General features: G+C 36.1%; 1 protein-coding gene across 1 annotated transcript in view; it reads left to right on the top strand.

The window, feature by feature from the left end:
- The window catches only part of LOC114054111 (25-hydroxycholesterol 7-alpha-hydroxylase-like), a 260,480-nt gene that overhangs the window by 228,144 nt on the left and 14,820 nt on the right, over positions 1–17,516 (top strand). Inside the window, exons 3-4 of the mRNA XM_027877230.1 lie at positions 1,867–2,451; positions 2,914–3,120. Of these exons, the coding sequence (XP_027733031.1) occupies positions 1,867–2,451; positions 2,914–3,120 (792 nt within the window). The remainder of the gene's footprint in view (positions 1–1,866; positions 2,452–2,913; positions 3,121–17,516) is intronic.

Genomic DNA, 17,516 nt, shown 5'->3' with positions numbered 1-17,516 from the left:
GGGAAATCATTGGGCACAGTAACAGCAATGTTGTAATTATGATCAATTTAAGACTTGTCTGCTCTGCAGTAATCCAAGACGATTTCAAAGGACTTATGATTTTTTAAAAATGGTGTTTTCCTCCAGGGAGAAAATTGGTGAACTGAGAGCAAACTGAAGTATAATTTTTTTGCTGTCTTTTCTTTTTTTCTTCCTTCCTTCCTTCCTTCCTTCCTTCCTTCCTTCCTTCCTTCCTTCCTCCCTTCCTTTCTTTCTTCCTTCCTTCCTTCCTTCCTCCCTTCCTTCCTTTCTTTCTTTCTTTCTTTGTTTCTTTCTTTCTTTCTTTCTTTCTTTTTCTTTTTCTTCCTTCCTTCCTTCCTTCCTTTCTTTTTTCTTTTTCTTTGTTATATGACTAGTATGGAAATATGTTTTGCATGATTTCACATGTATAATGGATGTAAGTTTGCTTACCTTCACAGTGGCTGTGAGTGGGATGGAAGGGTGAAAGAGAATTTGGAACTCAATCGAATAAATGAATAATAATGGTTTAGAAAAGAACCCCTATATTAGCACTCAGCTTTTTATTGTCCTGGATAATATATCCCTAGATAAGAAAATGTCTGAATAACTCTCCTTATTAAATAATATCTATTCACTAATAGTTACTTATAATCAGAAAGTATGTTGAGAAGTCATTTGGCATGGAGGAGCAAATCACCTCAATGGAAAGGACATCACACTGGGAATCAGGAAACCTGTATTCTAGTTCTTACTGGCTCTGTGACCTTGTACAATTCCTCTAACCTCAATTAAAGACTTAAATGTCCTCAATTCTAAAATGAAGAAGAATACAGTAGATATTTTAAATCCCTTCCAACTTACTATGGTTCTTTTATGTGGATGATTGTCAGAATTCTATCATCAGCACAGAAGGAGAAAATAAAGTATTCTTTTCTAAAAAAAAAAAACCAAAAAACTATTCTGTTTTGTCTTTCAAAGTAGTTGTCTCAACTAAGATTCGATATTTTAACTATGTGTCCTCATCTTCATCAGTTGTTCAACAGAATAGTCAGAGGTACAGTGGAGACATGAGTTCAGATCTGGCTTCAGACACTTAAAAGCTGTGTGACCCTGGACAAGTCACTTAACCTCTGTTTGTCTCAGTTTACACAACACTAAAATGGCAATAAGTGGCACCTACCCACTGGGGTTGTTGTAAGGATAAAATGAGGTGATGTTTGTGAAGTTTTTGCAAAACTCACCATGCAATAGAAATTCAAGCTGTTATTAATTTTTTTTAACCAGGCCTATGATTTCACTAGAACAAAGAGCTCCTTTTAGTAAGTGCAAATCTGAAGCTGTTCTGCAGTTTATAGTTTAAGGAAATTGGCTGGGACATTTAGAAGTTGGGTGATTTACTCAGGATCACACAGTCAATATGTGTCAGGGGCAGAAATTTGAATCAAGGTGTTCCTGAGTCTCAGGCCTGTTAGGTTACTTTTTACACTTCACCATATTGCTTTCTCAGCAATTTAAATAAAAGGAATAAAGAGAAGTTTAAGGGAGAAGGACTAATCGTAGAGGGAAAAATGAATGGCATTATTCCACATATCAAATTTTTTTTGAGCAATGATCAAATTCTTACCCTAAACCATTCTTTCTGTTTCTATTTGACTGTAGGATATTTTCCTTAAATAATTTCCATTACTTTTATTTTTAAAGAAAACTTTGAAGTTTATTGTTAATAAATTCATGTTTTCATTTTTATGATACTGAATTCTTTCTAGTTCCAATAAAAACTAACCTAAAATTTCAAGTTTCCTTTAATATAACTCTGTTGCTACCTTCAAGTATTCTCATGAAATTATCTGTTTTTTTTTCTTTCAGGAAACTACTTTACCTTTGTACTGGATCCATTTCAATATCCATTGGTGTTAAAAAACAGCAAACAATTTAATTTTTCCAAATTTGGAAATGAAATAGGAAGAAAACTTTTCTTACTCCCAAAGGGAACACCATACATGATGAAAACAATAAAAGGATCCTATAAATATCTGCAAAGTGATTTTTTAGACTCGTCTAGTTATAATCTAATGCAGAATCTGCAGCGTATCATGAAAGAGCAACTTTTACAAGCCAAAAATGGAGAAATAAATCAATTATACAAATTTTGTACATCAATAATATTTGAAGCCACGTATTTAACCCTCTATGGGAAGGATCCTGGCACAAATTCAGGTGAAGTTATCCATGAATTAATGGAAGACTTTGTCAAGTTTGATAACAAATTCTTGAGCCTTTTGTCACCTCTACCAACCTTGTCACTACGAGCTATCAGGAATATTCAGAAAAAGTTAATACAATATTTTTCATCAGAGCGCATCTCCAAAATGCAAGAAATATCAGAAGTTGTCAGAGTTAGACAAATTCTTCTTGAGAAATTTACAGAGTTTCAGGATTATGAAAGAGGAGGTAAGAAACTTGTGAGTGATTACTTGTCAAAATAAAATAATTTACTATAGACCTTTGAAATTAAAAGACAAAAGGTGACCTTGAAATTTTTATACTCTTTCTAATTGGCTAATGATAAAATGTTTCACTCTGAAACAACCGTCTATGATAATTGATTTTTTTTTTTTTTTGCTGAGGTGGTAAAACAAGATACTTAACGGTGATAATGAGAAAGATTATAACTGAGCTGCATTTACTCCCTTTACCCTTTCCTTTCCTTTCCCCTTTACACCCCCCCTCCAACATTACAATTTAAACTATTCTCATTAAGCAGAAAATTAGACTTCAGAAGCCTATTGGTCCTCATTAGCATTCACTGATCCTTGGCTGGGTCTGTGTCCTAACATCTTTTAATTAGCACACTGCAAATCTAATCAGTGTAATAAACGCTATTAATCTTCCTTTTCACTTATTTTCTCCCAGCACATCATTTTGCCTTTCTGTGGGCCTCTGTGTCAAACACGATTCCAGCTTCATTCTGGACAGTGTATTATCTTCTGCAGCACCCAGAAGCTGTTGCAGTGTTGCGTGATGAAATTGACTATTTGCTACAGTCAACAGGTCAAAAGAAAGAACCTGATTTTAACATCCTGTTCACCAGAGAACAATTGGACGGCTTGGTCTACCTAGGTAATTTATATTTATCTGTTATGAAGAAAAAAGGTATCTCTCTCCAAACTCTGTTTATCACTCATTTCTGTTTACTGAGAGGTGGAGGACACAGCTGCTTAATTGACATAATAACACCCATTTACATCAATTATGAATTATGTAGTTTATAGCTGTAGATACTCTCATTGCATGTAAACATTAAGGCCTAGGTAATTAACTATGCAAGGTATGCAAAAAAGCTAAATTGGAGCTTTGCAATTATTTGAGAAAAGTTTATGCCTATTAAGTTGTTTGATTCTGAGCATCTGGTGGAGTGTTAATACATTCCAAAGAGCACTAAACTTTATTGACAAGAAAGGTACATAAGTTTTTTTCATTTAAAAAGAAAATATTTTAGAAGATCAATTTGTATACAAAATGCATTTCTTATTCTGTAACATAGTATTGATACTTTTAGTCTTAAAGATATATGTTCTATGCAGCTTAGAATTTGTAATTCTTAAGGAAGTATCGTAAAAATATTTCCAATTCATGATCCACAAAAATTCAAAACAATTCAATACTAATATTAAAATCATAAATGAAATGGTTGATTGAAGAGATTTGTGTGGTTGTTTGAAATTGTAGCTGAAGTTGCCAATGATTATATGTTGTTTCCATCCCTTCATAGGCTTATTTTAATGTGGCATGAGGTTTTCATCTTAATTCTTTTCTGAAAAAAGGGGGGGCATACCTGTTTAGTAGATGTTGAAAAGATGGGTAGTAGAAATGAAAGATACGGCAGAGAACCATGGGTTCAGTCCATCTATCCCTTACCAGGAACCCTTCTATAGCATTCCTGAAAAGTATTCATCCAACCACCACTTGAATATATCCAGGAAGAGGAACTCCATTTGTTTAGATGTTTTCTTCCTTATATGCAGTAGGGACAACCATTTTATAAATTCACTCCTACTCATTAACCAGTTCCCAACATATGAAAAGGGGAGGAAATGGTTGTCTTCCATGCTTTCCCTACTGAAATTGTCTGGTTGAGTAATATCTTCTAGAATAAAATATTTCCGCTTTCTTTTGTCATCCAGGTTAGAATAAAACTTAAGCAAATAGTCATTACAACTGAGATTGTTTAAATAACAACAATAAAAAGGCAAAAGCAGAAATTTTGAAGTCAATTTAGTAATCCTTTAGACCTTTTAGCCTTTAGTCACTTTAGGGATTGAGGCCAAGTCCTATGTTTCCCATTAGGGTTCAGACGGGCACAGATAAAGATGGCATTTCTTCCAGGCATGAGGAATAACTTCTGTGAATGTGCAAAAACAGAGAATGTCTAGTCATCCAATTTGCGAAGAATATAGTGTCTGAAGGGGAGTAATATGAAATAAAACTGGGAAAATAGACAGAGAGAGAAAGAGAGAGTTTTGTTTTTGTGCATAGTAATTTTTATATTTTCTCTTCCATTAGACTATGAGTTACTTGAGAGCAAGTAGCCATTTTTTTGCCGTTCTTTTTCTCTCTCCTTCCTTAGCAAGTGCCTGGCACAAAGTAGGTGTTTAATGAAGGACTGCCGTTATTGACTTGCCTTGGTACCCAAATTTTTCAGGGCCTTATAGCTCAGATTAAGGAGCTTTTAATTTTATCCTCTAGGTAATGTGAAGTCAATGATTTTTGAGCCCATGTCTTTGGAAAATTCTTTTGGCATCTCTGTAAAGGATGGATTGGAGTGAGGAAAGAATAGAAACAACTATTCTGTTAGTCCAGGCAAGAAATAATGATACTCTGAACCAGGGGGATGGTTGTTAGTGAAAGATGTGAGCGTTCTTGTGGAGGTAGAGCCACCAAGACTTGAAAACCATTCAGATTGAGGTTTGGTTGAAAGAGAGAGTATAGAAAAAAAAAGTCAAATATGACTTCAAGTTTACAAATCTGGGTGACTGGGGGGTGGCAGGAAAATTCCTTCAGTAGCAAAAGGAAAGTTTGAAAGAGAGCAATTTTATTTTTTTTTAAAAGTAATTTATTTTGGTTTATCAACAATCACTTCCATATGCTTTTGAGTTTAAAATTCTTCTCCCCCTTCCTGTCCCCAAGACAGCACACAATCTGATATATGCTATATATATACATTCCTAGTAAACAAATTTTCATATTAGTGATGTTGTAAGTAAGAATTTGAACCAATAGGAGGAGCCATCAGAAAGAGGAAACAAAACTCAACAGAAGGGAAAAAATAGCAAATAGCATGCTTCAATTTGCATTCAAACTCCATAGTTCTTTCTTTGGATGTGCATTTTCCATCATGAGGCCTTTGGAGATGTCTTTGATCCTTGTATTGCTGGGAAGGGTTAAGTTTATCAATATTGGTCATCACACAATGTCACTGTTATTGTGTACAACGTTCTCTTGGTTCTGCTCACTTCACTGAGCATCAGACCATACAAGTCTTTCCAGATTTTTCTGAAGTCAGCCTGTTCATCATTTCTTATACCACAATAGTATTCCATTACATTCATATACCACAACTTGTTTAGCCATTCCGCAATTGATGAGCATCTTCTCAATTTCCAATTCTTTGCCACCACAAAAAGAGCTGCTATAAATATTTTTGTACATGTGGGTTCTTTTCCCATTTGCATGATCTCTTTGATATATAGCCCTGGAAGTGCTATTGCTGGGTCAAAGGGTATCACATTTTTATAGCCCTTTGAGCATAGTTTCAAATTGCTCTCCAAAATGGTTGGATCATTTCACACCTCCACCAACAATGCATTAGTGTTCCAATTTTCCCACATCTTCTCCAACATTTATCATTTTCTTGTTTCATCATCTTGGCCAATCTGATAGGTGTGATGTGGTACCTCAGAGTTGTTTTGATTTGAATTTCTCTAACCAATAGTGATTTAGAGCATTTTTTCATATGACTATAGATGGCTTTAATTTCTTCATCTGAGACCTGCCTGTTCATATCCTTTGACCATTTATCAATTGGGGAATGACTTGTATTTTAATAAATTTGACTTAATTCTCTATATATTTTAGAAACGAGGCCCTTATCAGAGAGACTGATTGTAAAAATTCTTTCCCAATTTTCAACCTTCCATCTAATCTTAGTTGCATTGGCTTTGTTTGTGCAAAACCTTTTCAATTTAATGTAATCAAAGTTATCCATTTTGCTTTTTGTAATGTTCTCTATCTCCTCTTTGGTCATGAATTCTTCTGTTTTCCATTAATCTGATAGGTAAACTATTCCTTGCTCTCCCAGTTTGCTTACAGTATCAGCCTTTATATCTAAATCATGCACCCATTTTGACTCTATTTTGGTATATGGTGTGAGATTTTGATCAATATCTAGTTCCTGCCATACTCTTTTCCAGTTTTCCCAGCAGTTTTTTTTTCAAAGAATGGGTTCTTATCCCAGAAGCTGGGGTCTTTGAGTTTATCAAATAATAGATTGTTACAGTCATTGACTACTATGTTTTGCATACTTAACCTATTCCATTGATCCACCACTCTGTTGCTTAGCCAGTACCAAGCAGTTTTGATGATTGTTGCTTTATAATACAATTTAAGATCTGGAATGGCTAGGCCAACTTCCCCTGCTTTTCTTTTCATTAGTTCCCTTGATATTCTGGATCTTTTGCTCTTCCAAATGAATCTTGTTATTATTTTTTCTAACTTTATAAAATAACTTTTGGTAGTTTGATTGGTATGGCACTGAATAAGTAAATTAGCTTAAGTAGAATTGTCATTTTTATTATATTAGCTCGGCCTACCCCGGAGCAACTGATGTTTTCCCAATTATTTAGATCTGACTTTGTGTGAAAGTGTTTTGTAATTGTGTTCATATAGTTCCTGGGTTTGTTTTGGGAGGTAGACTCGTAAATATTTTATAATGTCTATAGTAAGTTTAAATGGAATTTCTCTTTGTATATTTTGTTGTTGGGCTTTGTTGGTAATATATAGAAATGCCAATGATTAATGTGGGTTTATTTTATAGCCTGCAACTTTGCTAAAGTTGTTTATTATTTCACGTAGTTTTTTACTTGATTCTCTAGGATTCTCTAAGTATATCATCATGTCATCTGCAAAGAGTGATAGCTTTGTTTCTTCTTTGCCTATTCTAATATCTTCAATTTCCTTTTCTTCTCTTATTGCTAAAGCTAACGTTTCCTGTACGATATTGAACAACAGTGGTGATAATGGACATCCTTGTTTCACTCCCAATCTTATTGGAAATGCTTGTAGCTTGTCCCCATTACTTATGATACTTACTGAAGGTTTTAGGTAGATTATTTTAAGGAAGACTCTACTCATTCCTATGCTCTCTAGTGTTTTCAATAGGAATGGGTGTTATATTTTGTCAAAAGCTTTTCTGCATCTATTGAGATGATCATGTTGTTTCTGTTAGTTTTGGTGTTGATATTATCAATTATACTGATAGTTTTCCTAATATTGAACCAGCCCTGCATTCCTTGTCATAAATCCCACCTGGTCATAGTGTATTATTCTTGTGATAAATTGCTGTAATCTATTTGCTAATATTTTATTTAAAATTTTTGCATCTACATTCATTAGAGAAATTGGTCTATAATTTTCCTTCTCTCTTTTGACTCTTCCTGGTTTAGGTATCAGCATTATAAAAAGAATTTGGTAAGACTCCTTCTTCACCTATTTTCCCAAATAATCTATATACTATTAACTGTTCTTTAAATGTTTGATAGAATTCACATGTAAATGCATCTGGCCTTGAAGATTTTTTCCTAGGGAGTTCATCAATAGCTTGTTCAATTTTTTTTTTCTGAGATGGGGTTGTTGAAGTAAAATACTTAAATAAGTAAAATACTTACTTCCTCTTCTATTAATCTGGACAATTTATATTTCTGTAAATATGTATCCATTTCACTAAGATTGTCAAATTTATTGGCATACAGTTGGGCAAAATAGTTACCAATTATTGTTTTAATTTCCTCTTCCTTGTTGGTGGATTCACCCTTTTCATTCTTGATACTAGTAATTTGGTTTTCTTCTTTCTTTTTTTTAATTAAATAAACCAAAAGTTTGTCTATTTTATTGGTTTTTTCATAAAACCAGCTCTTAGTTTTATTTATTAGTTCAATAGTTTTCTTAATTTCAATTTTATTAATTTTTCCTTTGGTTTTCAATATTTCTAACTTGGTGTTTAATTGAGGATTTTTAATTTGTTCTTTTTCTAGTTTTTTTTTAGTTGTATGCCCAATTCATTGATCTCCTCTTTTTCTATTTTATTTATGTAAGCATTTAGAGATATAAAACTTCCCCTAAGAACTGCTTTTGCTGCATCCCATAAGTTTTGGTATGTTGGAAAGAAGGCAGTTTTAGAGGGGAAACAAATTCTGTTTTGAACATATTGAATTTGAGAAGCTATGAAACATCTAGAAGGAAATATCTGGCAATGAAGGTGATGGTGCACAGTTGGAGCTCATAAGAAAGAGGTTATTGTTTGTTGTTCAGTCATTTCAGTCATGTCCAACTCTTCATGACCCCATTTGAGGTTTTCTTGGCAAAGAAACTGGAGTGGTTTCCCAATTCCTTTTTCAACTCATTTTATAGATGAGGAAACTGAGGAAAACAGGATTAAGTGACTTGCCAAGGATCGCACAGCTAGTATCAGAGGCTGGATTTGAACTCAGGTCTTCCTGACTCCAGTTCTAGGGCTTTATCTACCACTCCATCCAGCTGCCCAAGTGAGACATTAGGAGTGGATATATGCATTTGGGAATCATCTGCATAGAAATGTTCATTGAACCTATGGAAGCTAAGGACATCTTCAAAGTAGCAAGGGTAGAGAGAGAAGAGAAGGAGCTCAAAAGAGAACTTTAGGGAATAATCAAGCCAAGAAAGTCGATGATGGTACAACAAAGGAGGCAAGGACCAGGAAAGAATAATGCCATGGAATGCCAAGGAAGAAAAGAATACCCAGACTCAAAAGCTGCAGATAGGTTAATGAGAGTGAGAGAGAGAAAAGACCATTGAATTTAATGGCTAATTTAACCTTGGTGAAAGTGGGTTCAGTTGAAATATGGGTTTGAAATCCAGGTAGCAAGGAATTAGACAGTGAGTGGAGTAGTGAGAAAGTTGGGGTAACAAGTCTCTTTGCTAATACCATTTGAAAGAGAAGAGATAGGAGATGACAATATGAGGAAAAGGCAGTCTCATGAGGGTGTCATGAAGGGAAAAGCATCTAAACTGGACTTGAAATGATGGGAAGAATTCTTACAAGTAGATTGGGGAATAGAATATTCCAGAAAATGTTAGCAAATCAGTGAAGACAGAAAAATATTTATATGTGTTTAAATAGTCCAGTTTGGCCAGAAATATATATGGAGAGGAGTAATAGGAGATAAGACTAGAAAAATAGGTTATATCCAAACTGTTGAGGTCTTTGAATACCGAATTAAGATGTACAAGCTTTATTTGGCAAGTAGTGGAGAATCATTGAAGGATTTTCAATAGGGAATTTATGTGATCAGAACTCTTCTTTGGAAAGATTAACTATGGTATATTAAAGGTATGAGTAGTACTATGTCATATTATATAGAAAGCTGGCTTTGAAGTTGTAAAGAGTTGGCTGTAGTTCCTACCTCAGGCACATATTGACAGTGTGACCATGGACAACTCAGTTAATCTCTCAGTGCCTCAGGAAATTCTAAGATTTTAAGTTGCAGAGCAGATGCCTGTCTTTATTAATAGAGAGAGTTTCCTTACAGGGAACTTCTTCATCAATGAAATCACAGGTATGATTTCAAGAAAGGGGGAAAGTAAGATGGATTGGAGTGGAGAATGACAGGAGGCTTAGAGACCAATAAGAAAGCTATTGAAACAGGCTAGTTAACAGTTAATGAGGTCCTGAATATGGATGGTAATGAAATGGATGGATTCAAGACACATAGTATAGATGGAATTAAAAGAACTTGGCAATTAATTTAGTGCAAAGGAGAAATCACTGATGATTTGTAGGTTTGAGCATGGATTAACTGGAGGAATGATACTATCATTAATAGAAATAGAAAAGTTAAAAAAAGAAACATTTGGGGGAGTAAAGATGGAAAGATTATAAAGTGTTTGAGGGACTTAACAGGTAGTGATGTCTAGCAGGTAGCTGGAGAAGTCCAAGTTGAAAGTATAGATTTGGCAAGACCTTCACTTAGAGATGACAATTTAAGCCATGGAAGTAAATGAGATAGTTAAGGAAGATTGTTTGTTGAGGGAAGAAAGGCCAAAGGAAAGAGAATAAGCATATATTAAATGCTGATTTGTGGCTTGTTACTATGCTAAGTACTTTCAAGATTGTATCTCATTTGGTCCTCATAATAAGCTTGTGAGGTTGGTGCCATTGAGATTCCGTTTTTTCAATTAACCAGTCTGAGGTAGAAAGAGGTTGGGGGACTTGCCTAGAATCACACAGCAAGTTAGTGTCTGAGGTCAAATTTGGACTCAGTTCTTCCTGACTCCAGGCCCAGCCACCTAGCTCCCTTTCCTCTGTTGAAAGAGGGAATAGGAAAAGGTCAAGGACAAAGACTTGAGAAATGTCTCATTTCAAGAGTTAGAAGGAGCAAGAGAAGCCAGAGACAGAGTGATGAAGAAGGTTAGAAGAAAAACATGTTTATAGCTATAAATAATGCTTCTTACTACTTAGTGCCATTTGGCAGATTTAGAGGCAAAGATAGGACCAACAACATGAAGGTACCTGCCTCTAGAATTTTGCCCCTTGGTTCATGACTTAAGATCATGGACGTGGTAATGTGAAAGAAGCTTTATATTTGTTACCAGAAGTAGTTCAGAAGACAAGTGGTGTTTTTCCCCCTATATTTTGCATATAATACCAGAGAAAGGTTTATTTAATTTTTAGAGGGAAATACATATAAACATTTAGCATACAGACATATACACTCTAACTGTATGTGTACATCTATGGTTATAGTATATTATATATGTAAAATACACTATAAACACTATATAGTATATAAAATATACTATAAACAGTATGTATGTATATATGTGTGTGTATATATATCTATACATACATATATATACACATATATATGTATATATCTTTTAGAAATCATTTGTGGACATGCTAGGGAGCCTAAAAATATGAGCTTAAGGTCCAGGTCAATTACTATCTTTTATAAGAGGCCTTTCCTGATTCTTCCCATTGTTAATGTTGTCCCATCACCTGAAATTGCTTTGTATTTATTCTGTACATATTTTATATTGAGGTATCTAAATAGAATTTCTTTCCAATAGGATATAAGTTCCTTGAGAATAGGAAGCTTTGTTTGGTGGTTGTCACATAGTAGGCACTTAATAAATACTTGCTTGATTGAATTGAATTAAATTTGCATCACCAGAGCCTATCCCAAACTAAGGCACAATGTTGTTTAATTGAATTAATTGGAATGTATCAAGCCTTGGACCTTTGTCTCCACCTTCAGAAGCACTGAATTTTGTGTGCCATTACTATGGACGTATGAGTTTTTCATGGCACAAATCATTCACATATACATTAGTGGTATTAAGGACAGGATTCCAGTTGGCATCACACAGCCATTTCATGTCAAAGTTCCCTGTATATTATGAATCTTTAAAATGTGTAATACCTCAGTATAGAGGTGAGGAGAATTGTAGTGCTTTCTAAAATGCTGTCAGATACCACATAGTAGAAGCATTTGTGTTTGAACTTTTACAAAAGTAGTAAGACCTGTCCCCCCCCCAAGTGTTTATTATAACTTACACAAATGTTCAAATATATCTGTGATCACATTGCTTCTGGCATTCTTCCTAGGGATGTTGTTTGTAACTCTTCCCTGCCTAGCTATCCAATGCCGTTTTTCTCTGTGTCTTCCAAAATTTTTATTCTAGGGGATCTACCCAACCCTCCCAGAAGTCTTCCTTTCTTTTTCGTGACATTTAGAGGGTACCAGTGAAGCATTCTGGTTATCCATTTCTCATTCCTTGTTCTTACCACGTGACCAATCCATCTTTTCTTCCTAATTCCTTGATGGCATCTTTTTCTCTATTTTTCCTATGAGTTCCTTATTGAGTACAGGTTTCAGCCTTCTTACGTCCACCCTACTCCTTTCCATTGCTCACTGTGTAACACTTATTTCTAGTTTTTTAGAAGCACTTTCATCCTTGTCTCACAGCCATACATCAACATCAACAGAAAGTAAGTATTGGAAAGATGAGCTGTTACTTTCATGGGAAACTTGAGGTCAGTAAGAGAGCTTGAAGTTTTTTGAAAGCAATCTTACGTGCTCTCCTCCTTTTCAACTCTGGTCCCAAGTCAGTATCCATCTATATTGTGTGTCATACACACACACACACACACACACACACACAAACACACACACACACACATGCGCTCACACACACGTATGCACACATACACGCACGCACGCACACACACTATTAGACAGGATCTTTAGGGTGTCTATCTACATGCATGTTAATAATATCTAACATTTATGAAATACTTTGAGGTTGGTAAAGAACTTTATGCTTTATCTCATTTTATTGTCCTAACAACCCTGGGAGGAAGCTCCTATAATTATCCTCATTTTACAGAAGAGGAAAATGAAGCACATAGAAAGAAGTCAGGTAACTTGTCTAAGGCCACACAGTTTGTAAGAGTATAAGACTAGATTTGAGCTCAGTTCTTAATGAATCCAGAAATCTTGGCAATATGCATTCTTCATCCATTTGATATTTCCTATAAAGATGGGCAGGCCAAATTTCTTTGAGTCATTACAAATCTCTTGAAGAATATTTTGCAATGTGTTGGGGCTTGATGCGATCAGAACAGTTCCAAACACAAATAGGAGCATATGGAAGACCTACCTTCATAGGAGGTAGAAGCATATCTACAGACTTATCAGAAGTTAAGGAAGTTCTTCCAGCATGTTGAGTGCATCCCCACGGTACACTTTTGAGAAGACAAGGACCAGAGTCACATGGGATCATAGGCATTGGTGGGTTGCAGTTGGCATTAGATATAACTCCTAGATTGATTAGATCAAAGATCCATTTGAGTATTTAAATAAGTCATTTGAGTCCAGGGATCATAAATAATAGTATAACTTCAGGCCTTGTATATAGCAGGCACTCAATAAACACTTACTGAAGGAATAAAGGAATGAATAGCTAATTGTCCCATATTTCTGTAAATCTAATGTTATATCTATGCTTGCTGGTGGCCTCCATAATACCCAGCTGACATATGCTTCATGCAGGATGAAGTCTATTTTAGGTAATTACAAAGCAAATTCAAAATTTAAAATCCATCTAAAGTATTCAAATATTGGACAAACTTTTAAAAATTATTTGTTTAAGCTCCATACTGTTCTATTCACCTATTCACATAAAGCAATAGCAGAGAACATGTTTCATACTTTAAGCCACCCACTACTTAAGATATATAGTGGAGACATGTTTTTGTCCAATGAATTAGAAATGCTTTCACATCTGGAAGCTGCCCCCTTGGAGACCCAGCTGGAATTGGCCAGTTGGGCAACACAGCTCTCTCCTTTCCTTTCCTCTCCTCTCCTTTTCCTCTGTCCACATAGAATATTGTACCTTTACCTACTGGTACTCTGCCCAAAGGAATGTAAATTTTGATGCTGAAACCTTTTTGTTTTTTTTAACGACCTCACCTTAAACCCAAATCACTCTGACTCTCATTGATTGGCCAACAGTAGGTCCCAGGCCAAACCCCTCTTGGTCATTGTTTGGGCCCTGACTGGCTCAGAGTGAATGTAAATAGCAATTATTTCTGTTTTGGCCAGAAATCCTGAGGATCTTCCCCTCCAAAATTGATTTTTTTTTTTTACTAAAGAGTCTCATTTCTTACTAAGGCTTAATCACTGAATGGGTTGGCACTGCCTCAGTCTGAGACCTGTTAAAGACTGTAGCTTAAAAAGGCCAAGGTCTCCCACTGCATCCAGGGCCATCTCCAGTCATCCTGATCTAGATGACTCTGGAGGAGAAAGTGAGGCTGGTGACTTTGCACAGCCCTACCTCACTTAAATCCAATTCACTTACGTGGCATGGCATCCCCTCCCTGATGTCATGGTCCTCTTTAAGAACGAAGGACAAACAACAACAACAATCACATCCCTTCACTCCTGTCTTCTAAGTCTACATGTGTGGTAGAACTAGTAGGATGACAATATAGCTGATTTTACACCTTTTTTACAGTCCTTTTTTTTTTTTTTTACAATCCTTAACACCATCTTCAACCACATAGTCTATATCCATTGGCACTCATAGTGGAAGTGATTATATAACAGTCTATACCAATCATTAAGATGATCAATATTAATAGATTGCCATGTCACAGTATATCCATTTTACAATAAAGTTGAGTATGCATAGATAATGTGGCATAAGTGGATGAAGTGCTAAACTTAGAAACTAGAAGCCTGGGTTTGAATCTCTGAATTCCACCCCTGACACATACCAGCTGTGTGACACTGAACAAGTCACTGAGCCTCTCAAAGCCTCAGTTTTATCCTCTGCAAAATGGGACTAATAATATTTATGCTATATACCACACAGGGTTGTTGTAAGGAAAGTGCTTTGAAATCCTTAGATTGCTATAGAAATCTGAGTTATTATTTATATTTTACCCTAGCCTATATTTTTGGGTGTCACAAGTTGCAGTAAATCAAAATCATCTGTCAGTTTTTGCAGCCCAATTTTTGAAAGTTTTCACTGTAAAAGTGATATGTGTATCTCCATCTGACAGTATTCCTTTTATTTTTCTGCCTTTGTGTGCTGTTACCCAAGGAAGTTCTCTTGCTCTAGTACAACACCAAGGGCCTTAGAAGATATAACTGCTCAGAAAACAGCTTTAGGTACAAAGAGAGTGAATGAAAGAGCTATTTTCTGGCTGCATGAAAGCAGCAATGGAGAATCAGAATGTTGAAGGTGATGTCAAGGCTTGAAAGAGAAGTCTGTTTTCTGTGATGTGCTGGTCAGTCTTGCTCATCTGAAAGCACAGACAACCTCCCTGTAATCATCATCATGGCTATTGTTGGCACCCTGCTGTGCGTAGTGTAAATGATCAAAATATTTGCATTCTTGATAGCAATTTTCCTATAATCTGCTCTAATAATTATAGTACCCCATTACCTGCTAAATGTTAGTATATATTAGCAATCTATTATGCACAATAAGTTTGGTAAAACATTTAAAGATAGAGATTGTGTTTAATTAAAATCAACTTTCATATGAAAGCCAAATGAACTAATGGTTCCCAATGACCTTTTATTACCTGCAGTCCCTTGTCTGGGCTGGATGATTGACAGCTTGTTGTTTGGCTACCATGTTGTATTTCAGCTGACAAGACTTTTCATTTTAACTCAATTTCCCTGCCTATCACAAGCTGGTGGCAGGCCAGGCTCAAGTCACCCAGTTTTGCCTCAGCAGCTTGCTCTATTTCTCATTAGTACGCATTTATTCAGTGGAAATTGGAAGACAAATGCTTGAAGGCATGCGAACTAAGTATAGCAAATTAGGTTTAAAGACTGAATATTTATAAGTATATTGAAACAGGGTTTCTTTTTTAAAAAAAATTTAGAGTGAATTGAGAACTAAGTGCTAGCTTTGGTATAAAAGAAGTGAAGATAGAAGTAGGAGGATTCTAAGAATAACAATACTACGAGCTTTCTCTTTACATTTTGGAAATCTGTAAAAAAAAAAAAAGAAAAAATCTCTCTGACAACACCTTATCAAAAAGCAACCTGGCTTCTCCGTGATATGGAGCTTGTACAAGGAAGTTTAGCACCTCATGTGTAAGAAGGGGGGAAAAATGAGGGTCATGTTCATTTGCTGCTTGGTTATCCCTTGGTATGTTTTAAATTGCCTTGTTTGTTCGGCACTAGCACAGAAACAGATGTTGCTTTACTGTGCTGGATAATTTACTGTTCCTCATGGTGCCGAATAGAAGTCCTCTTGAGCTGCCCAGCTGGTCTGTCAGTAGCACTGGCTGGTGTCTGCCCAGCTATGACAACTGCAAGTAGATGCCGCTTTTATTGGGCACTTGTCATTCTTTCAACTTAGCACTTTCCCCCCACAGATATACAGGGGCTTCCTGGAAAAGGAAATATGTGTGTGTGTGTGTATATGTGTGTGTGTGTGTGTGTGTGTGTGTGTGAGTGTGTGTGTTATGTCGTAGACCCACATAAGCTCCACTCTCCTTTGTTGATCATAATGTGACTCATTACTTTTGTCATCTAATGATTATCAGCATGATTGCTCAGAGCAAGAGCCAAGCTCGCCTTCCACACATAACTGGTACTGGAAGGTGAGACAGATTTGTCATTTACGATCTGACCACTAAGCCACACTTTGTGCTCCATCATTGTGATTAACTTCTGCATAAGATATGCTTGCCCAGTTGTCATTTGTGATACCGCAGTGGGCCCAAACTGTCATGCTTCCTGGGAGCAAGTCAGCCAATAGGCTCCGACTGTGTTATTCAGGTTGTTAAATGTGAACCTGCCATCTCACAGGAGACACTCCAGGATTCTTTTGCTTTTCTTCTTCCTCCACCCTCCTTACTGGACTTGTTGGGGGAACATATGTCAGCTACCATTTCCCAACGACAGGCTAAAATGGTATTATCCCCTTACAGGGTTTTCCAAGGAAGTTGACAGCTTTCGATTGGGGTTGAACGTTGCCTTTTGTACCCTGGAAAGTTTGGTTGCCAGTGCTGCCAGTTGATATCTATTGCGTCAGGTACCTTATGGCTATGTGTAGTTGAGGCCATGTTCTGGAACCAAAATTGGGGTGTGTGTGTGTGTGTGTGTGTGTGTGTGTGTGTGTGTGTGTGTGTGTGTGTTTTCCTGGCTTCCTCATCAACAAGCGGATTTGGCTCTGCCTGATTATAGTAACAAAGGCAGTCTAAAAGAATATGTACAACCTCATTGTACGTCACATCGAATCTCTACCATGGCCACACAGAGCTGACCGCAGCCTCATTTCTTTAGACAAATGCATGCTTAAGGAAAAACCTCATGTGACAAAACATTCAAGCCTTCCCCCCACCTTTTTATTATGCAAGCTGGGCACAGATTTAATTTTTAGTGAAACCAACTTTGTTATCTTTTATGCAGACACAGCTCTGCTGTGAAGTGTCCATCTTTAATAATGTAACCTGTGGGTGCTGTGGGCTACAAAGCCTTGCTAATCGGTCACAAAGAGAGAATTTGTGTTTGCATGCGTGCATATGTTTTATTGCAAACTATAAACACAGCCACTTATCATTTTGTGAGAAATAAACTATTTGGAGCTGTTTTTGCATTGATGAATAGAAGGAATCAGGTTTTATATTCTAGCCCCCATCCCATACATGCTGGAGGAAAAATAGTCAATTTTGA

Source organism: Vombatus ursinus, unplaced genomic scaffold (genome assembly GCF_900497805.2).
Source record: "Vombatus ursinus unplaced genomic scaffold, bare-nosed wombat genome assembly UNPS02014812.1, whole genome shotgun sequence".
NCBI classification, from domain to species: domain Eukaryota; kingdom Metazoa; phylum Chordata; class Mammalia; order Diprotodontia; family Vombatidae; genus Vombatus; species Vombatus ursinus.
This window is presented reverse-complemented; position numbering and strand designations above follow the sequence as displayed.